Source organism: Trachemys scripta, chromosome 3 (genome assembly GCF_013100865.1).
Source record: "Trachemys scripta elegans isolate TJP31775 chromosome 3, CAS_Tse_1.0, whole genome shotgun sequence".
In the NCBI taxonomy this organism is placed as follows: domain Eukaryota; kingdom Metazoa; phylum Chordata; order Testudines; family Emydidae; genus Trachemys; species Trachemys scripta.
In genome coordinates this window covers 117,341,935-117,366,495 of record NC_048300.1, presented here as the reverse complement: position 1 = coordinate 117,366,495, position 24,561 = coordinate 117,341,935, and the positions used below count along the sequence as shown (strand labels likewise).

General features: G+C 40.4%; 1 protein-coding gene across 5 annotated transcripts in view; it reads left to right on the top strand.

Annotated features, from left to right (window-relative positions):
- Positions 1 to 16,523, top strand: part of NT5DC1 (5'-nucleotidase domain containing 1) — a 277,652-nt gene extending 261,129 nt beyond the window's left edge. For all 5 annotated transcript variants that reach the window (XM_034765827.1, XM_034765824.1, XM_034765822.1 and 2 more), the window contains 4 exons: positions 3,054 to 3,307; positions 6,111 to 6,350; positions 9,643 to 9,850; positions 12,675 to 16,523. In XM_034765827.1, coding sequence (XP_034621718.1) covers positions 3,054 to 3,307; positions 6,111 to 6,350; positions 9,643 to 9,850; positions 12,675 to 14,430 — 2,458 coding nt within the window. In that variant the 3' untranslated portion in view covers positions 14,431 to 16,523. The remainder of the gene's footprint in view (positions 1 to 3,053; positions 3,308 to 6,110; positions 6,351 to 9,642; positions 9,851 to 12,674) is intronic.
- The last annotated feature ends 8,038 nt before the right edge of the window (positions 16,524 to 24,561 follow it).

Genomic DNA, 24,561 nt, shown 5'->3' with positions numbered 1-24,561 from the left:
GTACATCTTTTCTAAAAGTTTCCTCTTGATAGTGCCTTAACTAGATACATCAATGGGAGAGCTGTATATGAATATGAAAGAATAAGTATTTCTAAATTAGAGCAAATGCATCAAAATGTTTGAAGGGTATAAAATAATTCCATAGCAATTCAGGTTAGGAGTTGTTTTTAATCTACTTTTTCTCTGCTAATATTCCTTAGTGCTGCTAAATTTTGGCCTCACTACAGATTACAGAAAATGATGGAGAGACTAAAGAAAACAGTTTCTGAAAAGAGAAATGGTGGCTTAAGGGAACAGAAGCCAACTAAATATGAAAAAAGTTGGTAGCCTAATAAAGAGGAAGTAGTGTTTAGTAATACATTAGTTGGCACACTTTGTCCTTGAGTGAATTTAAGGCTCCATAATGGTGTTTACTGGGCACTGGAAACGCTGTCAAGAAATGAAGCAGAGACCTTCTTGACTACTCATGGTCACTTAAGATTTCATGGGACTTTTCACAAGAGTAAGAATATTAATGCCAGTGTCCCACCCATACTCTGATTAAGTTATGTCTATCTAAAACTTCCTCTAATGTTTTAAGTGGATATGGAATCCATCTTCACTACTTCCTTAAAGAGACAACCTCTGTTTACTCCTGTGGAATCCAGTTTATTAAATTGTGCTGCATGGATATAACTGATGGTTCAATTTATATCAGTACTCACAAGGGGATTACAGGTATGGGCTCTAACTTTTTACCTTACGGGTTATTGATTCTTAGAAGGTGTCAAATCCAAAATAGATGCCATCTTGCACCAGGCCAGAATCTTGAAAAGCATCTTAGAAGCAAGTTGCTTCAAGCAACACTACTTATATAAGATTGTCAGTATTTCCCTTCAGTTTTACAGGTCGGAGTCAAATCAAAAAGTTGATTGTGTCAACTTCTCTTTGTTTAAAATAATGCAACAAAGATTTGTTATAAACTGAAAATAAAGAGCCTTAGGTTAGATAATCAAACAATATTATAAATTCTTTCTTCCTATAAAGTTTGGCAAGCTTCTTTTTAATCTCCTCCTCCAGTAGGGTTGCCAACTTTCTGATTGCAGAAAACCGAACACCCTTGCCGTGCCCGCTGCCCTGCGCTTTCCCTAAAGCCATGCCCTTCTCCAAGGCCCCGGCCCTACTCACTCCATCCTCTCCTCCCTCCCTCCCTCCCTCCCTCCCTCGCTCACTCTCCCCCACCCTCATTCACTTGCTCATTTTCACTGGGCTGGGGCAAGGAGTTTGGGTGCAGAAGGGGGTGAGGGCTCCGGTTGGGGGTGTGGGCTCTGAGGTGGGGCCGGGATGAGAGGTGTGGGATGCAGGAGGGGGCTCCAGGCTGAGGGGTGGGGCCAACGGGTTTGGAATGCAGGAGAGGGGCTCAGAGCTGGGGCAGGGGTTGGGGTGCGGGCTCTCTTACCTTACCTTAGGCGGCTCCCGGAAGCAGCCGGTATGTCTCTGCAGCCCCTAGGCAGAGGCGCAGCCAGGCAGCTCTGCTCACTGTCCACGCCCGCAGGCCCTGCCACTGCAGCTCCCATTGGCCACAGTTCCCGGCCAATGGGAGCTACGGAGCCAGTGCTCATGGTGAGGGCAGCACACGGAGCCTCCCTGGCTGCATATTGGGCTGTATTAGTAGGAGCATTGCCAGCAGATCGAGGGAAGAGATTATTCCTCTCTATTTGGCACTGGTGAGGCCACACCTGGAGTATTGCGTCCAGTTTTGGTCCCCCCACTACAGAAGGGATGTGGACAAATTGGAGAGTCCAGCAGAGGGCAACGAAATCAGGGGCCTGGGGCATGTGACTTATGAGGAGAGGCTGAGGGAATGGGGCTTGTTTAGTCTGCAGAAGAGAAGAGTAAGGGGGGATTTGATAGCAGCCTTCAACTACCTGAAGGGGGGTTCCAAAGAGGATGGAGCTAAGCTGTTCTCAGTGGTGGCAGATGACAGAACAAGGAGCAATGGTCTCAATTTGCAGTGGGGGAGATCTAGGTTGGATATTAGGAAAATTTCAGTAGGTGGGTAGTGAAGCACTGGAATGGGTTACCTAGGGAGGTGGTGGAATCTCCATCCTTAGAGGTTTTTAAGGCCCGGCTTGACAAAGCCCTGGCTGGGATGATTTAGTTGGGGTTGGTCCTGCTTTGAGCAGGGAGTTGGACTAGATGACCTCCTGAGGTCTCTTCCAACCCTAATCTTCTATGATTCTATGCTGGCAACCCTATCATCCAGCTTCTGCAGGCTTTGCAGTTGCAGCAAGATGGGGCTGCCTGGGCCCAGAGAAGCTCTTAATCCCTTCCTTTCCAGTGTGGGGTTTGTATTCCCCATCACAGCAGGTCAGTGTATAGTAGTTTGCACTGTTGCTGCCCATGCAATACTTGCTCTGGAAAGATATACTGTGCTATCATAGAAGACTCCAAAAGGCCACCACACAGATACTTTTCACCAGCATTACATTCACTTAAAAATAAAAGATTGTAACAAACATTGAGAAGAATATTAAGTTTATGTTATTACTTTCAGATTAGACGTCATCCTTGAAATTTACCAGTTTTACCTCAGATAAATGGATATTACCTCAAAGTGTGTAATATTACCTAATTTTCCACATATCTACTCCTGCAGCAAAACCTAGAACATTGCAGATACTGAGGTAAAGATATCCTTTTATCTATGGAAAATGAATTCATTTATCTGACACAACTAATGAGATTTTAAGGATGACTACTGTATCTATTTAGAAACAAGTGAAATGTTCCAGAGAGAATTAATAAATAGCATGTTCTGTGTGTTAGGAACATACATCGTAGGACTGGAAGTGACCATCTGTGTTATTAAGTCCAGTCCCCTAGTATTTCAGGCAATAAAACCCCATTCATAAATTTATCAAGCTTCATTTTTAAACTAGTTAGGTTGTTTCCTGTTGGAAGGCTGTTGAACTCTTTGCATTAATTTCAAAGATATTGAGTTACTTACACATCAAAGCCTGGTGACTAATCTTTGGAACTCAATTTATTAATTGACCTTTCTTGTTTGACAGGTTAGTGAAAGATGCTCCATGGGATGAGGTCCCTCTTGCTCACTCTTTGGTTGCTTTTGCCACTGCTTATGACTTCTTGTACAACTACCTTAGCAAGACTGAACAGGAAAGATTTCTTGAGGTAATTGCCAATGCCTCAGGATATATGTATGAAACATCATACAGGCGTGGATGGGGTTTCCAGTATCTACATAACCATCAGCCTACCAACTGCATGGCTCTGCTGGCAGGAAGCCTGGTTTTGATGAATCAAGGTATGCACTAATAAATAGAAACATTCTTTTTAAAGTATGTGAGTCGTGTTTGTAAGTTATGAATAAAGTCTCAGGAACTGATACAAGTGTGTATTCTATGTTGTACATATTAGCGCTCAACCTCTAATTCAGCCGTGTGTAAAGATGTGCAAGTTATGTATCAGCTAAAGCACAGCTATATTTAGCATCTTTTTTTTATTGTTGATTATACATATAACTCTACAGGTTATATATATAAATGGATATATATAAAATCAGTTACACAAGGTAACTGATTGTTGTAAAGGTGAAGATCAATAATTGTCAAATCACCACTTGTAGGTATTAAACAAATTGTACATAATGTGACCACCCCAGGCATCTAAGTGTAGGCTCTTCAAGTCTTTCTAATTCAGGCCAAGTGCATAGATTAGAAATTCCTTGGGGTGGGAGCTATCTTTTTGTTAAGCATTTGTACTATGCCTGCACCTGATCACTGATAAGGGTACCTTACCCTCCCTACAATAGTAAATAGCAATAGTAATATGCCTAAGGTTTTTTTTTTCACTCTGATATATGAAGTCTGGAAGTTGGCTTTATCTAAGTAGGATCCCTAAATGTTTACCCGTTCCTCATAATCTAATCTTTCCCCTTTCTGGTAGCTGAGGGTGGTCCCCGCTTTCTCTGAGAGTAAAGAGGAGTAACTATGGTTTGCATCCAACAAGGCTGGCATCATGAATCTATCAGAATTTGTAGTTTGGGTTGAACACTTGATGTGAGCATGTGGCTACCTTCATCTACTTTTAGCAACTTCCAATTCTTTTAGGAATTGGTAACATGAAACAAATATTACTTTTGAGTTAAAATCTGTCCTAGATAGTGACTAAAATTAGCATTCAGGGAGAATTTTGATTTCTATAGTTTATATATGGAAGTTTCCAAAAGTAAAAAAAAAAATTGTATTGTAGGATTGCAGTATAGTTTTAGATTGTCTTTCTAGCAATACAATGCTGTTTAAAAATGTATTCTCTTTTAGCACACGATAGAGCAAACAAATAGGTGAGGTAAAACATATAATTATATAAAACTAATTTATTTTAATATTATGACTTTATACAATGTGAATAATATACCATATGTAAGGAGTATTATAGTTTCGTCTAGAGGTCCCAATTAAGATCAAGATCCCATTGTGCTAGGCATTGTACAAACACCTTGTGTTGAGTCCTGCTCCAAACAGCTTACAATCCTAATAGACAAAATAGACAAAGGAAGCATTATTATCTCCATTGTATAGATGGGAGGGATTGCCGCACAGAGAGATTAAGTAGCTTGCCCAAGGTCACACATGATGATTGTGGCAGAGCTGATAATTGAGCCCAGTTCCAGATGCATTCTAAGTATTCAATAAATTATGATCTTTTGAGTTAAAGTAAGAACTCAGGTTGTTTTGAAAAATATTTGGATAACCAATAGGCTGGTACATAATGTTCTGTAAAGGAAAACACTAATTAATTCCCTTTTCACATTTGGCTAGAGATGGTATTAAATAGCCTACTTGTTCCTTCTTATACACTGATGTGTAATAGATTGATGGGATGGAATAGTTGTAAACCAAGTAATAGCCACCTACTGTATGTTTCAGGATGATAAATGCACTGCCACTACTGAACCATGAGATGATAATACTCCCTAGTGTGATATTTTAGATCAACAGTAAGGGTACACATTAGAAATGCTAAAGAAGTATTAACAACCAAAATATTTATTGTGGCTTTTATGTCACAGCACATAGTAAGGGTCATGTGCATCACTATAATGGAGTCATTATGTGTGTGAGGATGGCACAATTTCTCTAAGATCATTGAAGGGATTCTCACAGAGCAGTCACTAATACACCTTTTAGTATGGTATAGTATGTGCCAGCTTCCTGCATCAGCTGATCTATGCTAGATGATGCAGAAATGAGTGGTGCTCCACGTCCACGTACCTTGCTCTCTTTGGAGACTCTACTGCTGCCACTGATAGTCTCTCAATATTTGTGTCTGGGTGCACATTTTGGCTAGCTCATGGGCAGATGGCACTATATGGGGGTTTCCTTCACCTTCTCCCCACTTGTTGAACAAGCCAAAAGGGACCAGAATGGTAAGACCTCTGATAATCTTTTCTTGAGAAGAAATCTGTACATGTTTAGATAGTACAGTATTCTAAAAATGTACATAGTATGGAACATCTTTTACTATGTAATATCATTTAATTGCACTTTAAGTTTAAACTTCTTGATTAAGTATTCTTATTGTTAATTGTCATTCGCATCTGTTAAGCAACCACCCATTGGTGTGTGCGTTTTGTGAATGTTTCACTTGTGGCAACCATATTGCTAAAAAATAAATGACTCGGATAATTCCATTATTGGAGCCCTCTGGTGGAGATAATAGATTTGTTTGCATTCTGTTTTAATTTCAAATGCATGATCCCATGTGGCAAGAGATGATTCTCACTATGTGAGTGTATTGAGCATAATAGAGACAACTTTCTTTGAAAGTACAAGGTGTGCTTCCTTTATTTGTGTCCCTGGTTAATAACAATTAGGTGTTGGCAGATTTTCTTCACTAAATTAAGCTTGAACTCCTTTGTTCATCAAAAATTAAAATCTGCATGTAATCAGTTTTATCCTCACCCTACAACTGCAAGGAGATGGCAGACTTAGGTCATATTTTAGGACTGCAGAGGTCATACTTTGGAGCACCCCTGTTTTAAAAAAACCATATGCTGGAGTATGTTATAAAGTTGTGTCAGCTTTATCCACATCTTCCTCTTTCAGGCTATCTTCAGGAAGCGTACTTGTGGACAAAGCAAGTGCTGTCAATCATGGAAAAGTCTATAGTCCTGCTGCGAGAAGTTACAGATGGATCCCTCTATGAAGGAGTGGCTTATGGCAGCTACACCACCAGATCTCTCTTTCAGTACATGTTTCTTGTCCAAAGGCACTTTGACATCAACCACTTCAATCACCCGTGGCTTAAAGAGCACTTCGCATTTATGTATAGAACTGTCCTGCCAGGTAGGTAGCTTGGATTGATAAAGGAATATCTGCTAATTTCTAAATCAATTACAAGTTTCACAGTTAAAGTACAATTTTATATAGCTCAAATAGTGCAGCATTCTGTATGTTTTTATATACCTGCATGAAAATGACACTATTGTTGTCTATTAAGTGCTTGCCCTTAGTATTGGTCAAAAAATAAGAAAATTATTTTATGAAAAAGTTTAACATTTCAAAGTTGCTTCTATCTTTGAAATGGACCCATTTTCTGTTTTGGCTTTTTTGTGTGTGTGAATCTTGTCTTGATATTTCTTCTGGAAATTTTATTAGAATCGTTTTCAAAATTGTAACTGAAAATTTTCTCTTACCAAAAATCATCGCATTGAAAACTGAGGGTTTTTTGGAATGGAAAAAATTGATAGGCATTTTTACAAAAATTGAAAAAGTTTTTATAACATCAATTTTTCCCCAAGAAGTTTCATTTAAAGAAAAAGCAATTTTGACTAAAATATTTTTCATGTGAAAAATATTAACTAGCTCTATTGGTAGGGTTCTCAGTGCAATCCAAGGAGACATGGGCCAAATTGTTCCAATGTGAGTGCCTAAGGTTATACAGATATATAACTATTCAGGCACCAGTGATGGGGCCTGCATTTCGGCTTGTGTCATTGTGTCATAGAACTACTATCAGAGTTAGGTAGTGGAAAGGAAAGCTACCCCTGCTGGCTGAAATTTTGGGAAGGTTAAATGGAGAGAGATGTCCCTCAGATACATGAAAGAGAAGTTTGTTTTTCTGTGGAAAAGTACCAGGAGAAGAAAATTATTAGGATTGATGGGCAAAAGAGTAACTACCTTCGGGATCTCTACTAAGTCATACATCATTTGCTTCCTATGCTCTATCAAGTTCTTTGTTTTCTGTTCAGTGTATATATTATCTGGTATACATAGTATGACCATCGGTTTCTGTCTTTGAGGTATTCCATCTGTTCTAGTGGTAAACTGTATTGCTATTTAACATCCAAAATACGGGACTTATAATATCCTTTGGGTAGGTCATGTCTTCTTCTGTTTCATACAGCACAGTGGGCAATGACTATGTTCAGTAAATAATAAGTAATACACCTCTACCCCGATATAAGGCGACCCGATATAACATGAATTCGGATATAACACGGTAAAGCAGTGCTCCGGGGGGGCGGGGCTGCGCACTCTGGCAGATCAAAGAAAGTTCGATATAATGTGGTTTCACCTATAACGTGGTAAGAGTTTTTGGCTCCCGAGAACAGCATTATATCGGGGTAGAGGTGTAGTTACTAGCTTTTAATTTAGTAGATATCAAATAACTGTGCAAAGGAAGGTCATCATTATCCCCATTTTAGTGAGGAACAGAGATGCAAAGTGACATGCCCGACGTCACCCCACAAATTAGTGACAGAGCTCGGAGTGGAACCCAGGTCTCCTGAGTCCCAATCCTCTCTGTGCACTAGGCCATGTTACCTCCTCTTTTAGTTACTGTTAAGTTCTGTGTTTACCACTGTATGAAATGGAGGAGACAAGGTCCCTGCCCTAAGGAGTTTCCAATCTAAAAGACATACACTTGATGACCCAGAGGAAGGCTCTATCTTAGACCATAGCAATGAGTTGTTGTATTTTGATAAGTATGTGACAGCATCATTCACATAGGTGCAATAACATTGGGAGGTTTCATGAAGAGAGTTTTAAGGGATTTAAATGGGAAGAGTTGGAGCCTTGTGGACTGCAAAAAGAAGACGTTTCAGAAATAAGGTGCAGCATAGGGGGGAGGGAAGGAGGAGGGGGCGCGGAAAGCAAGAAGGCAAGAATGGGAGAAGGATACAAAAATAGTGGTGAAATGAGTATCTTGGGCAGAGCAAAATGAGAGAGGACGAAGAGCACAGACTTAGGTAGGCATAGAGTTGCACAGAGAATGAGCTGCTCAAGTTTAACATAGAAGGCAGGTGGAAGCCAACAGAAGAATTAAATGAGAATGAAATTACAGTAATGAAATTGGGACAGAATCAAGGAATGGACATGCATTTTAGCTACATGGGTCATCTATTTTAGGGTAATCTATTTTAGATGTTGTGGGAACAGAAGAGTCATGACATTTAAACAACTTGGATGTGTGGAGACATAAGATAAAGTACTCATGAAGTATTTTGCAAAGCAGCTATAGGCGTTTGAACTGAGGAAAGATTTAAAAGGGGAGAATGGGAAATATATGTGGGGAGAACTTGAAAAGTTTGAGGTTTGCCTCAGACTGGATAAGTAGTCCAAAATTCTGTTCCTGCTCTGAACTTTTTCTGAGTTATTGTAACTCCTTGAGTTAGCAAAATTAGTCTGGAAATCTTGTAAGAGGCAGCACAGTTGCAAACTTTCTGGTACTTTCTCCTCTGATCAGGCTGCAAATCATACTTTTGTTTTGAAGTCCCAGCTGGAATTAAAGTGCAGAGATGTAAATATGAAAATTAATTGTAAAAAATGTAACCAAACTTTGTCAACCTTCAGAAAAGATGTTTGTTTCAGTTGGGCTCAAGTTTCTAATGAAGACTTACATTGGTTCTTTCTGTGTCCTGATCAGTTCAGCCTGCCATGGGATACAAGTTTAACCTCAAACTATGGGTGAAAATACAAAATCCTAACTTGGATGGATTTTAGGGGTCAGTTCTCTGCAGTCGTAAATGGGCATAGTTCTGATACAGTCAGTGGAGCTATGCTGATTTACATCAGCTGAAGATTTGGCCCTGTATTCTGAACACCACCCAGAAGAAAAGAATACCTTTGACATGGCAGAACACACCCATATTAGAAGAATGGGTCACACGGACGGCTCATGATACCTCAGGCATCTGCTTCAGAAAGATACTTAAACAACAAAGCACGCTTGTTTTAGTTTTTTCAAGGTATAGATTTCATTTTACCTTGAGGAGCTTCTGTGAGCTGTAGTTACATTAAAGGGCATGGATTGGCATAAGAAAAACAAAATCTTTAAACTGATACTATCCTTTGTGAGAGGTTAAAGTGAAGAAAGGTAGGTGGATGGGGCCATTTTCCTTGACATTTCTGTATCACTTGTGCTTTCTTTAGTTTAAGAAGAAAGGTGAGTAGTATGCTACAGCAGTGGGAAATAGCTACTGTATAACCTGACTGTGGGTCATTCAAGAGTATGTCTATAAATACTTTAAAAGGGTAAGCCCATTTGTAATGCTTGGCTTCAGCATCCTTACTTTACAGTACAGGTCTTTGTTCATTTATTTGCTTGTTCTTGTATTCCTTTTAACTTTTTCCCAAGGATTTCAGAGAACCGTGGCAATTGCAGATTCCAACTATAACTGGTTCTATGGGCCAGAGAGCCAATTGGTGTTTCTAGACAAATTTGTCATGCGCAACGGCAGTGGGAATTGGTTGGCAGATCAGATCAGAAGGAATCGAGTGGTGGAAGGCCCCGGGACTCCATCCAAAGGGCAGCGGTGGTGCACTCTTCACACTGAATTTCTCTGGTATGAAACAGAATGAGTGGGCTTCAAAGAAACATGGCAGCTGTTTGGCATTAATGATAAGCCATTAACTTCCGATTTGTAATGAACTGTACAAATGGATGTTATGCTGGTGATGTGCAACCTAAACTGTATCTAGTCTAAAAGGGACTCAGCCACATACAACACAGGTCTTGTACAGAACTTGTTTTCACATGTTTTCTATCTGTTTGTTGGCAATGCTTTTAGTTGCATTGTTATAGGCAACCATTTTCAAAAGGAGTGAAATTCTTATATCAAAGTTCCAAGTTTTTTCTTTAACAAAAAAAACAAAAAATTCTTCCACTCATGTTACAGCTTGTTGTATGCTTTGGTAGTTAGTTACAAGCTCATTTAAAACCCATTTCCTTCTTTTAAATGCAATTTAAATGTAAATTTCAATGCTTAAAGAAAGAGAGAAACATAGATTCTTTAAAAAATAGTATATACATTAGCATGTAAACAATGTTAAAATGGGGGGGGGAGGAGAATCTGGAACAGGACTTGAGCCACATTTTCCACATAACTTAGAACTCAGCCCTAATTTGTAAGACTAGGTCATTCTATTGCAGACAAGAAATTAAAATCTTTTAGGGCCTTTAATACGTACAATTCTTGCTGGTCAATAGTGTATGTACATATCCAACTGTTAAACTGGCATCACATTTTTCCCCCACAGTGGATCAACGTGTATTTCACGCATATGTTTTTGTAATTAAGATATGTACATTCAGAAAATTCATGGCTTGTTGGCTCCCAAATATCCCTCTGGGTGCTGTGCTAGTTATATATTTAGTGCAAGCTCCCTTTCTTCTCCTCATGCACTCAAGGACCCCTGACAAGTCTGTAGTTAAGAGACTCCTTCCCCTGGGAAGATACCTTAACATTCAGGAATGGGATGTTTCAGTGGATTTGAGTCATAGAAATAAGCCCTAAATGTTCTGGGGCTTGCCTACTTGAAAGACTCCCTCTCTTCCTGTGCCATAGTGCTTCTATTGCGGTCAGTGGAGGCACTTGCATTGAAGTCTCCTGGATTTAATAAAGAAAGGGGGTGGTCATAGAGCATTCTCCATGAGGGGCCATTGGCTGTGGAACAAGCTTCCACCTTTGGTCAAAATCACCCAGAGTTGTTCCTACCAGATATATTCCAAGGCCTGAAGGGGGTAGCCATTAATTAGAGAGAGGTATTCTGATGGGGAAAGACCTTTTCATCTGGTTATGTTAGGGAAGGGGTTCTTGCTGGGGGGCTTGATGCTGGTTTTATTTGTTTTGTTCCTTTAAATAATATCTGAAATAGTATATAGTTGCTCATATTAAATATAAGGAAATAAAAAAAAATAATTAACCTTATTTAGGTATGATTTCTTTTTAAACTGAAGTGTATTACTTTAGTTTATATACATACTGTCTTAGTAGTTTATCTTCGCCTAGGCAGAGGATACAATTATCATTTAAAACAAACTGTGGGATTATAATTCATTTTTAGTTTATTTCTAATCCTTTTGAAGAGTTCAAACTCTCCATATCCTTCCGTACCTGGGGAGTCTGGAAATTACATCTTGTGCATGATAGGAATTGCGTTTCTTTTAATTGAGTAGACCGTATATGATGGGGCACACTGACCTCTGCTGAACGCCTCCTGTCGTTTGAGTGCAAACCTGCACTCTCTCTTTTTTTCTGTCAGCTGTTGCCCTCATCAGGCAGGTCTTCACTGGCTCAGCCCTCTGGCTAAGTCACACATAGTCTAAAACAGATGAACCCTTTCCAGGGTGAAAAAGGTTCAGCAGGGCCTATCACTGTGCCCTTGTCAGTTTCTGCAGCCCTGCCTCTGGGCTCAGTTATCAGCCCCTTCTGGGCTAGCTTTAAGTCTGTGTCTGCTGTGGGATAGTGGAGTAACCCCAGGTCTTTCTCCCTGGAGACTCTTTGCCTTTGTCGGTTCTTATTGCCCCACCTCTCCAGCCAGGTCACTCCTTCAAGTCCAATCCCTTCCCAGGATAACAAAGTTCAACAAAATGGTTGATCCTCTTCAGCCCCATCTGCGGGCCTACTTAAATTCCAGCCCTTTGCTTGGGTTCCAAAACTAAACTTGCCCCTTCTCGGGGCTTTGCCAACATTGCCTTTGGCCAGTGGGGGGACCTGGGCCCATCCACTACTCCAGGTCCCAACCCACGGACCCTACAAATAGCAGCCACATCCTTCTTCCTTTAATAGTTGTTGCTGCTGCATTCCCTGGGCTGCTTCCCACTCTGTCCCATCACCTTTGTTACCTTCGGGTTATGGACCTTGCTTTCTCTGTCTGTTCCCTGCCTGAGCAGGGTCTCTCCCAGGCCTCCTCACCTGAAGATTTTCACAGCCCTCCAGTCCTTCCTCACCCAACCAGCAACTGAACTGCTCAGGCCTGGTGGCTCCTTTTAACTCAGACTGCTGTGCTCTGATGCAAGTATAAACTTTTATCTTCAGACTAGCATTAAATTAGTTATTAAAATTAAGAGGACTGCAGTTTGACATGGTGGGGAAGACGAGTATGTTCCAGTGATCCCAATATCAGTGGGAATTTAACTCCTAGTAGGACTACCCAAGCCAGCCAGATCAAAGGATAGGGACCAAATGAAAAGATATGCAGTCCACTTTTTCTCCAGGTTTGGGACCAACAACCTATCCTTGTAAAAATGTTACACTATAGACAATTCTTTCTTTTAAATATTGCAAAATATCTTGAGTTTTGGATAGGTGCTGGAAAATCAAAATAAATAAAATAATTCTGATTTTAATGTTTAAGTGTAAAACCATGTTCTGTGTCTTTTGGCAGGTATGATGCAAGCTTGCACTCCGTACCTCCACCAGACTATGGTATTCCAAAGCTGCATTATTTTGAGGACTGGGGAGTTGTAACATATGGAAGTGCATTGCCAGCTGAAATCAACAGGCCCTTCCTCTCCTTCAAATCTGGAAAACTGGGAGGTCGTGCAATATATGATATTGTTCATAAGAATAAGTACAAAGAGTGGATCAAAGGGTGGAGGAACTTCAATGCTGGCCATGAGCACCCTGATCAGAACTCCTTTACCTTTGCTCCCAACGGTGTACCTTTCATAACAGAAGCCCTGTATGGGCCGAAGTATACCTTCTTTAACAATGTATTGATGTTTTCTCCAGCTGTGTCAAAGAGCTGCTTCTCCCCATGGGAAGGGCAGGTTACAGAGGACTGTTCATCAAAGTGGTTGAAATACAAACATGACCTGGCTGCAGACTGCCAGGGGAGAGTAGTTGCCGCTATGGAGAGAAATGGAGTGGTTTTTATCAGGGGAGAAGGAGTGGGTGCTTACAACCCAAAACTGAAGTTGAAAAACTTCCAAAGAAACCTTTTACTTCTGCATCCCCAGCTTTTGTTGCTTGTGGACCTAATTCATCTTGAAGATGACAGCCCCCTGGAGGCAGCCACCAGCTTCTTCCACAATGTGGATGTGCCTTTTGAAGAGACTGTTATTGATGATGTCCACGGGGCTTTTATTAGGCATCACAATGGGCTGTATAAGATGTACTGGATGGATGACACTGGGTACAGTGAGAAGGCTACTGTTGCCTCAAAAATGTATCCCCGGGGCTACCCATACAATGGAACAAACTATGTGAATGTTACAACCCACCTGCGGAACCCAATCACCAGAGCAGTTTACCTCTTCATAGGACCTTCCATAGATGTCCAGAGCTTCAATGTCCATGGAGATTCTCAGCAACTGGATGTCTTCATAGCCACCAGTGAGCATGCCTATGCTGTTTACCTGTGGACTGGTGAGGATGGAGGCCATTCTGTCTTTGCACAGATTATTGCAGATCGCCAAAAAATTCTATTTGACCGAACCTCTACCATAAGGAACTCTGCTGTATCAGAGGTGAAAGATTATGTTCAGATTGTGGAGCAGAATCTTCAGCATTTCAAACCTGTCTTCCAGCAGCTTGAGAAACAGATTCTGTCCCGTGTGCAGAACACAGATAGCTTTAGAAAGACTGCTGAACGCCTGCTGAGATTTTCAGATAAGAGACAGACGGAAGAAGCCATTGATAGGTTATTTGCTATCTCCCAGCAGCAGCAGCAAGGCAGGGCAAAGAAAAGCAAAAAGGTAGCCAAAGGCTACAAGTTTGTTGATGCCGTTCCTGACATCTTTGCACAAATTGAAGTGAATGAAAGAAAAGTGCGACAGAAGGCACAGACTCTGGCACAAAAAGAGTTACCTGTAGATGAAGACGAGGAAATGAAAGACCTTTTAGATTTTGCAGATGTTACTTATGTGAAGCACAAAAATGGTGCATCAATCAAAGGCCAATCTGGATTGGAACAAATGGTGAGCACTGCTCGAAGCAGTGCTCCGTCAATATCGGCTTCTTATACCCGCCTCTTCCTAATTCTAAACATTGTTATTTTCTTTGTCATGCTGGCAATGCAGCTGACCTATTTCCAAAAGGCCAAGAGCCTACATGGCCAAAGATGGCTTTATGCAATACTTTTAGCTGACAGCTGTATATTATTGTGGCTGTATTCTTCTTGTTCCCAGTCACAATGTTAGCAAAAGATCATGTACTACTTGACCAGTTTATGGTCATATGTGTCTATGCAAAAGAATTAACCCTAATAGGGCCATAGTTTGTTTTTTCCTTTTCTGAAACATTCCAGGAAACAGCTGAGGGAAGGTTGATTTCACCTCGTGAGGGAAGAGGGGGAAACAATGCATTTTTGGGAGACCTACATGTTCTTCATCTGTGCTTTGGTTGCGTTTGACATCTGAAGGATATTATGCTTTGTTCATCAAAGCACAGTATGTAATTATTTCTACCAAAAAAAAAAAAAAAAAAAAAAAAAGAGCCTTCTTTAAGGGGTGATTTGTTTCCTAAGATCCTTGGTTTTATACACAATTGGTTTTGCATTGTATTACTTTCAGGCTGCTAAAGATGCCTATGAGAGCTGCGTAGGAAATGGTTTGCCTGCTCCATGAAACTGTTTGAGATATCAAAAAAAGTTCCTGTCCCAAATTGGGACATAAAATGCCAAAACCTTGAAAATATCCATGTATCAAAAATCCATCCCCCCAAAATTGGGGGTTTGAAAATGTGGAAACGGGACATTTGGACCATTTCATAACATTTTTTTCCCAAAATTTTTTCAAGTTGAGATTTGTTGAACTTTCAAGGGAGATTTGTAGAAACCAACCCTGTTTCACAAACAATTTAGGTTTGATGAATTAGCATTTTTCAGGGGAAAAAAGATGTTAAAAATTCTCAACCAGCTCTAATGCCTATAGACATAACCTTACAACAGAGTTATTCAAATTTAAAGGGCATAGGAAAGATTAACTAGTTACAGTCGGAGGCAAATAAGAAGCAAACTTTAAGCATAAGGGATTATTTCTCATTATGAGAAATCCCCTTCCCTTTCGCCAGACTAGATGAAAACTGGAAGGTGAACCCTGATATGATCTGCTTTTGATTTTACAGGGTAACATTTCTCAAACATTTTCATATGTGGAGCATATCTCAATAGGGAAATTGACTCCTATATCTGCTCTCCTTCTGTCTGCAATTGCAAAAAAACCACTACCATCACCACCACCTCCCTGTGGCAACCCCAGCAATTGCTTATGTGGAAAAGCTGTATTAAGAAAGTATTTGATGTATCTTTTTTTTAGCTCTCAGAATGATTATATAGTTGGAAACAAAGAAGAGCCAGAACCATGTGACCAGCCAGTTCTTCACAGACCACCAGCTAGTGCTCTGCAGATCATATGGGGAATACTGTGGCTTCTGACAATGAGTTTGACACCTGCATTCATTAAATTGAATTAAAAAAATCGTAGCTGTCTGTGAGGTTTTCAGTATGGAGAGGCTATAGAACTGGTGTATATTACTGTATGTCTAAGAAACAGAAAAGCATTTCTTCCCGTACATTTTGTTAAATAAAAAAATCAGAATTGTCTCTGATACATAGATTATTTTTCTTTGTTGACTAGAATATTTCCCCCAATAATTTAAACAATTGAGTGGCGTTCATGAGCTCCTAATTCACAACATATAATATTGAGGGATGGCTCTCTCTGAATTTCATCACTTGGGCCCTTGATATTGATGTTTTTTCTTTAAATGTTTCTGACCAACAGTGGGGATCTTTTCATGAAATAAAAATACACAGGTGAATATCTTAAATTAATAGCCTCAGGTGCAAACTAACACTTTATAAGATCTAGAAAATGTATAACAACACTTATCATTTAATTTCAGTTTCCCATACTGAGGCAAGTTCTGCTCATGTACAGAAACCCTACCTACAGAAACCAGAAGTCTCTTGGAGAGCAGCAAAATAAATTGTCACCCAACATTATTCTTCATAACTATGCATATTGCTTTCTTCTGAGGTTGGATTGTAAATTGGTCCAGTAATAGGGTGTCGAAGCAGCTGGTAACATATGATAGATCTTATAAAAGTGCTTAAAAATGGCATGTGATTGTCTGCTCAATGAAAATTTGTTTATTTCTGCATTTTACTTTGAACAAATTTAAAAGAGGGGCAGAAACAATTGTTGGGTTGTTATTATTTTCCTGGAGACTGTTGATTAATTCTTAACTCTCGTGTAATAATATTAATGGTCATTAAATGTTGAATCTTCAGGCAAATGTGTGTTTTCGGTTTCTTAGTTACTTGGGGTTCAGTTTTGCTCTCTAGATACATTACTTGGTGGAAGCAAGGGAAGGGTTCCTGTTCTGCTTGGCCTTTGGGCACTGTGCCCCCTGCATATCCATGTAAGTACTAGACACAATCTGGCCATTGTTTTATTGAAATGAGATCGGATTTAGAGAGTGGTACAGAAATCCAATGGGCAGAGTTTGTATTTCCTGAGCCGTTATAGAATGTGCTACGTGACCCCTATCAAGAGGTCAGTAAAGGCTGGAGAGAGCATGTATGTGTTTATATGTAAGCATACAGTAGAACCTCAGAGTTACAAACTTCTCGGGAATGGAGACTGTTCGTAACTCTGAAATGTTTGTAACTCTGAGCAAAACGTTATGGTTGTTCTTTCAAAAATTTACAACTGAACATTGACTTAGTACAGCTTTGAAACTTAAAAAAAGGCGGCTTTTAACCATCTTAATTTAAATGAAACAAGCACAGAAACAGTTTCCTTTCCGTGTCAAGTCTTTTTTTTTAAACTTTCCCTTTATATTTTTAGTAATATATGTTTAACAGAGTGCTGTACTGTATTTGGTTTTGGTTTTTGTCTCTGCTACTGCCTGATTGCATACTTCCGGTTCCAAATGAGGTGTGTGGTTGACTGGTCAGTTCGTAACTCTGGTGTTTGTAACTCTGAGATTCTACTGTACCTCAATTGGTAAGATTGTCAATTAATTTAGCAGGTGAGCAGCCAATCGTATTATCAGAATGTGACTACTGATTAAAAGAGAGCATGAACAAAGGAGATTAAAAAATGAGATGTAGACTTGAGGTGTTTATTCTCATCTCTTAGGTGCTTGTCTACATGGTACATGCACTAGCAGGATGTGATTTGTAGAGTGCTGTAATGTGTTGCACGCTAACTGCCCTGTGCTGACTGGGCAGATATATTCTAAAAGGTGCCTTGTTCGCCTTGATGAAGTCCCACATCACACAGGACAAGGTTAATGTGAATTAGGTACTTTTTAGAGCATGCCAGGAGTGTCTATATGGGGCAGTTAGAGCGCAGCATGTTAGTGCGCTTTATTGTGTCACGTAGACAAGCCCTAAGGCTGCTTTGAGGCCACTTTACATTGCTAGAATGGTGTAAAGTGGGTATAAATGCAACATGCGCCCTTTAAAGTGACAGGTACAAAAGTGGCTTTATTTAGAAACAGACCCACAATCAAGGAGGTCAAGGTTAAAAAGGAGAGGCAATTCAGCCAGGCCCTTACCCCAAATGGGAGAGTCAGCCCCCATTTTAGCATGAAAGGGAAATGAATTAAATCATTCCATTCACCGCCTGGATTGGATCTGATTCTGATACCCTCAGAAAACTCTGTAAAACAGCCCATGTATCCTCTGAGGTTTCAGATCTGTCTTCAAGGCTCAACATGGCTGTTGTTTACTGATAGACTGGACTCTACTTAAAACTGATGTGAATTGTTCACACAGAAGCCAGTTTCCCAAACCAAGCTGACTTTATATATGGCTTCAGTTATCTCTTCAACATATAGAAAATGTTTGTTCTGGACATTTTTCAGACATTCTTTTACCCCCTCCAACGCCCCAACCCCTTCACACAACTGTGCTGTATCTATCCTAAAATTTCCCAGGGGGATCTGTTGGAGTCATTTCAAGTGTTCGTAATAGTTGGAAAAGAGGGGCAGTATAAGGGCAATTTTCTTTTTTTAACACACAGCTTGGGTCAGTGTTAGTCACTGAATTAGGGAGCGGGGCTCTTTCTAATCCTTGTCACATTGGCATGAAATACCACAGAGAGCCCCCAGCAGGGTCCTGTAAGTCCACAGCAGCATCAGTTACCATCTTCCTGGTTCCACCTAGACTTTTTGTGATGGACAATGTTTAGTGTTACTTTTTTTCATTTCTTTTAATCATTATTTGGTATTAAGTAAGCAAAGATTTGTCTCATTTCCGACAACACTGAAAACCAAGCTGAAATATGTCTGCACATGTCATTCTGTTTAATTGCTTCTTGTTGGTTTCTGTAAATGTAAACTTTATATTTTTCTCTGTTCCCTAAGGCCCCAATCTTACAGCGACACCCATATGCCTGTGTTCACATGGACTTCATTAGAGACCTTCTAGATGCTGGGGTGCACCCATGCAGACAAAGGTGCAGCAGCAGGACCTAAATGAATATATGGAGTCAAAACTTTGAGTTGAGGTGGAGGGAAAGGTAGCTCAACTCAGTGGGAATTATGTGCATAATTTGAAAAATTATGCTGTTTGGGGAAAAAAGAAATAGAGACCATTGACTATTATGTTTATTGGGGCTGCAAGAGTCTTAGGTTATGTGTACACTGCAATCGGAGATGTGACTGCAGCATGTGTAGACGTACCTGAGCTAGTTTTGATATAGCTAGTCCTAATAACTATAGCAGTGAAGCTGCAGCAAAACAGGTGGCTGCACAGGAAAGCCACTCGAGTACATACCCAGGATTCCAGTTGGGGTGTACAGCCCATGCTGCTGCAGCTTCCCTGCTGTTGTTATCCAAGCTAACGAGACATAGTATTGCCACCTGAGGACCAGGTGGGATTGTACTTGGAGGCTAGCCCAAGTAGCTGCCCATGTCACTGTGGCTGCACTGCTCTGTTTACTGTGCTAGCTCGAGCAATCGCACCTCCCAGTTTCTGTGTAGACGTACCCTTAGCTGGGATCACACACATGTGTCTGGTCTCCTCCACTATCCCGATTGGGTCCACTCTTAGAGGTCAGTAGGGGTGTTTGAGTTGGAAGCCAGAGGGTGTAATTCCTGGCCCCTTTGAACTCAGCATAACTTCCATTGATTTCACAGAGAATTTGGTACCTATTCTCAGTGACACTCAGAACTACTTTAACCACCAGGAGATACTAAGGCACACATGAATCCATATTCGCTCTGATTTTACATATGAATGGGATGCGAGTATCAGGAAAATAATTAACATGGCCCAAACTCTTTGAGAGGAATGAAGAAAATGACTGTGGTATTGTTCTTCTCTCCTTCTGACCCCAACAAATTGCATGCTTGAAGTTTCATGGGTTTTGGGGTTATAGCTGGCCAGAAGGAAAATTATTTATTTTCCTTTTCCCAGCGAGCTGTTCCAGTTCCTTAAGGGAAAGAAGCAAAGGCAAGGAGGCATGGCTCTAAGTATACGTGCCTTCCTTGAGAATGCCCCAAGATCTGCTGGAAGGATTGGGTGAAATTCTATGGCCTGTGTTATCTAGGAGGTCAGAGTAGAAGATGATCATAGTGGCCCCTTCTGGCCTTAGACTCTACGAAATCGGTAAATTCCTTTTCAATTTGGATGTAAGCTTTTAACTTGTGACAGTAGAAATTGAGCCCAGATCTCCACAACTGAAAAGCTAAGTGGATGAATTCACTGAGATAACTAGTCTTTTCTTCTACCTGGCCAACCCATTGGTGCTCATACACACCCTGACCCACTTTTATGCTGTGAAGAGAGAGTAATGGCAGATTACTTCAAGCAACGAACTGTTAGTTGAGTATAAGGTGTATGTGTGATGTAACAGATGCCCCTGGTGCTGTTCTATTGCTGCATTTCCACTGTGTGTAGTAGAACTAGATAAATTTATGGAGGATAGGTCCATCAATGACTATTAGCCGGGATGGTGTCCCTAGCCTCTATTTGCCAGAAGCTGGGAATGGGTGACAGGGGATGGATCACTTGATGATTACATGTTCTGTTCATTCCCTCTGGGGCACCTGGTATTGGCCACTCTCAGAAGACAGGATACTGGACTGGATGGACCTTTGGTCTGACCCAGTATGACCATTCTTATGTGTACTTCATTTCTGCACTTAGGTGTATGGTAGCCTGCCCAGAGCCTCATGCTGACACAGGGAAGCAGCACTCATTTTGCTTAATGCAGTTTTCTGAAAGTTTCTGTGAAAATCACTGGTAAATTGTCCAGCATTTAAAATCAAAGCTTTACAGTGTTACATTATAAATGTGACTCTGATGACCTGATTTTCCTGTCCTTATGCCAGTGGAACTCCAGTGATTTCAATGGCATTACTCCTGACTTACCCAGGGATAAGTGAGAGGGGGAAATCAGGCCCTGAGAGCACCGGGCTGTTGCAGCTGTCTCTCAATATTGTGTCCTGAGTCACATGTGGAATCCCAAAAGTGAGGAACTAATTTTCCCTCCTTTCGTGTATTGGGCCCCTTGAGAGGATGTCATTCCACACTCTGTTTAAGAAAATAAAGGCCTAAGGCCTGTTTTATGTGACAGATTTAAAGTTTATTGAACCATATTTGATCCCCCTCACCCGCCAAGAAAGCCTCCATGATTACTGGTAGTTTGTTTCAACTGCTCACAGAGAAATACCATATTAAAAAGCAAAGAGAAAGAGAGAGAGTTCCTTTAATGCTGCAGAGCAGGACTGAGCCGAGAGGTTCCAGGGAACATACAACTACCATGTTTTAGCATAGTAAAATAGACATGACTGGACCCTTCCTGAAAGTCAGCCTTCCTCCTGTAGCTGTCTGCCCCGTTGTTGAGTGCTTAATGGTAGATTGACAGTCATTCATGGTTTTTACACTGTAATTACCCTCTTTTCTCCATTTTTGCTGTCATTGTGGGGGATAAATCCTATAGAGCCTTGAGTACCCAGAGAAAGACCAAAACCAGCTTAAAAGCTGCAGAGCCACTGTGTGAGGAGACAAAATCAGTGGCGACCCCAGTAGGCAACACTGAGATCTACAGAAAAGCAGAAGGGGGTGAGTGAGGAGTGTGTGTTGGAATATAGGATAGGCCAGGCAGTATGCATATGCCCATACCCAGCAGTGGCTGGATGCAGTCCAGCTGTGCAGATATTGCAAGCCCTACTTCCAAGTAGTTCATGTGGGCACAGCACTTTTATTCCTATGCCTGGAATGCCCTCCCTGATCCAATATAACATGCAGCTTACTCTCCTCCTTCGAACTCTCCCTCAAAGCATACCTTTCATCACAGTTCCCCAAATAGCAAAGTTCAACTTCCCATCAATCTATTATTTAAAAATCACTAGAGAAAAAACAGTCAATCTTGGAATTAACATATGGCACCATCCAACTAACTCCAGAACATGATTTCATGTCCTCTTTCCACCAACCCCATGTGATTCTTATTTCCCTCAGGATCCTGTCTTGTGTTCATTTTATGTTGTACGCTCTTGTAGGCAGGGATTGGTAAATCCTGAAATCCTTGTCCCATTGAAATCGATGGGAGTTTAGATGTTGATTTTAATGGGGCCAGGATTTCACCCCTGTCTCTGTACTTGCTATCTAAGGTGAACACCACTGTATACAAATACACTATATACAAATGTTAAATAATATTACGTGGGCTTTACTAGTGGACTCAGAATTTGTTCCCAGGGTATTAGAATATTATTTCAGAACAGATTTCTCATGTCCACATTTGTCCTCAGGCTAGTCCTTTTTTTCCTTTCTTTCATAAATGATAGAAAATTCACTCTAAAATGGATCAACAGGTGAAAAAGTTTGTTAGAACAAAACTGTTTGTTAATAATGTACAATCTACTCTTAGTTTGGATGGCCTCTTTATTGGGACACTACTCAGAGAACTGATTTGGCTTAACCATACTGAATGGCAGTGCTTACTGCTTACTTTGTATGATATTAGCATCAATTCTGTTGAAAGAGGGCCAACAATTTAAGTAGCACTTAGCCATGGATTAAATAGATGTGAAATTGAAATTTCCTGCCTTTTAATACAGAAATGGCTGGTAGCTGGGATGTCCCAAGCAAGAGGAATCTACTGGGTCAATAGGGGAGTTTTAGTGTCCTTTTTCTTCAGTGTTTCTTTGAGACTGAGTATCATATTTATTTGTCATGAAGCCTTCCATCCTTCAGCCTTCTAACTGGTTTAATCTATTTGTGTCTCCATTCAAGCCAAGAAGCTGCTAACCACAAAAGAGGTGCTGTCAGTTCACTGGATAGAGTTTTGGCTGTTCCTTGGGAGCCTAGTAAAAACAAGAGCTAAAGCCCTAAAGAAAGTAATTTGATGGTCAAAAAGTACACAAAAGCACTCTGGGCAGTTTGAGATGAGGAAAGCAACAGGTTTTCTTTTCCAGAAGTGCATTAGCTCAGAAAGAACCCATGAGATTCTGTACAATGCTTGTGCCTCTACCAGCCATCTATGAATAGATACACTGATTTTACTGTCTGCCAGTGCCTTAGCAATAAATACCCTTCATTTTACAGCCCAGTCAATTGGATGATCATAGCTGCTCTGAAAGAATACTATTTTCTTAGGATGTTTAAATGGAACTTTTGGTATTAAAAATCAGCAAGGAATGGATAGAAATTGTACAGGTGTTTGCTTGCTCCTAATCAACGGAATGTCTGTCTTAAGACCCATGAAAATGTGAGCACTCATTTGCAAGCTAGTTGTTTGTCTTCGGTGCTGTACGGAGACAGCCCAGTCCTATTTCCACTGAAGTCAATAGGGGCTGACATCGGTAGGAGCAATACTGATATCAGGAGGAGAAGAATTGGGGCCAAAGTATAAAGATTTGGTTCCCTCGTGTCTAATTCATTATGGCTTGCCATTGATTTTGGTGACATTCTTCATCTGTCATTGCAGACTATATCTGACTTATCTGGATTAGCAGAGAGAATGAATTTATATTGTATATTTTGTGCTTCTGTAATAAGATTATTATGGGTTTAATCTTGTAATCCTTTTACCTGCACTCTATATGATGCCAACCCTCATTAACTCCATGGGTAAATATGTATGCGTTTACTATTTTCTCCAAATTGAACCTTGGCACAAGCTTTTAGCATGTAAGCATGTTGTTTTTTAATCCAGTTACTGACATTTTTCACTCCATTTTGCTGTGATTTTACAGGGCCATCTGGGTTCAGCATTGTTTTAGGGGGCAGAGAAATCTGGTGCTGAGACCACAAACAGAATCTGGGTTTTCTTCCTTACCATGGCCCTGACTTGCATGATCTGGCTACATCACTTAAAGAGTTGTGCCTCTTTTCCCCCATCTGTAAAACAGGGATAATACCCAACCCAGAATATTGTGAAAACCAATGAATGCTTGTGAAACACTTTTTGAGATCCTCAGATGGAATTGCAGATGCTCCATGTTTTCATTTATTTATGGATTCTTTATGCAATCGTATCTGGACATTACAGAACTGAGGTAGAAAAAGATTTGGAGCCTAAGAAAGACACCGTCCAGCTTAGTCTAGGCAATTTTTCAAAATGAATTAAGAATACTTTCCAGTGCTATACCTGTCCCTGAAGCCCTGGTAACTATTTTTGATTAATATGTTTTCATCTTTTTTAAAAATGATTTTCTCTACTCCAATCACTGTGTCTAATGCCAGGAGAAACGGACTGTCTGCCTACTTGTATGGGGGAAATAATGGAATTGTACACAAAGGGCTGTCAAATACACAAAGTAAACAAAATTCTCTGGTCTTTTTTTTTAAATCTCTTTCAGTTCTAGTAATTTTAGGTTTCGCCTAAGAATGTCTCCAATGTAAACCTTCCTTGCGAGATTCCCCACACCTATACATCAGATTTTAAAAATGAGTGTAAACATGAAGCTATCACCTGGAGTTCATTTTAAAATACAAACAGCTTCAGAGCTCAAATGGAATTATTTTTCGGAAAAAAAAAATCCTTTACGTTTTTCGATAGTTTCATTTGACAAAATAAAGAGTGTTTTGTAGAAGGAGTGCAAGCATTTCAGGGGCATGGTGACCCAGTGGGTTACCTATTGATTTCTGAATCCCAGTGTTCAAATCCTGTTTTAGATTAGAACTGAACCTTAGTTTGTTGCTCTCATGATGGTCTCTGTTTACCTTAACACAAGCCAGACAAAGCCATCACCAATTTGACACAATTCACCATGAATGGTGTATGCCTGGAATAACAAGTGTATTGCAAGCAAGGAATGAGACACATTGGTAAAGTGATGTGAGAAAGCATGGACAGGGCCTCCTA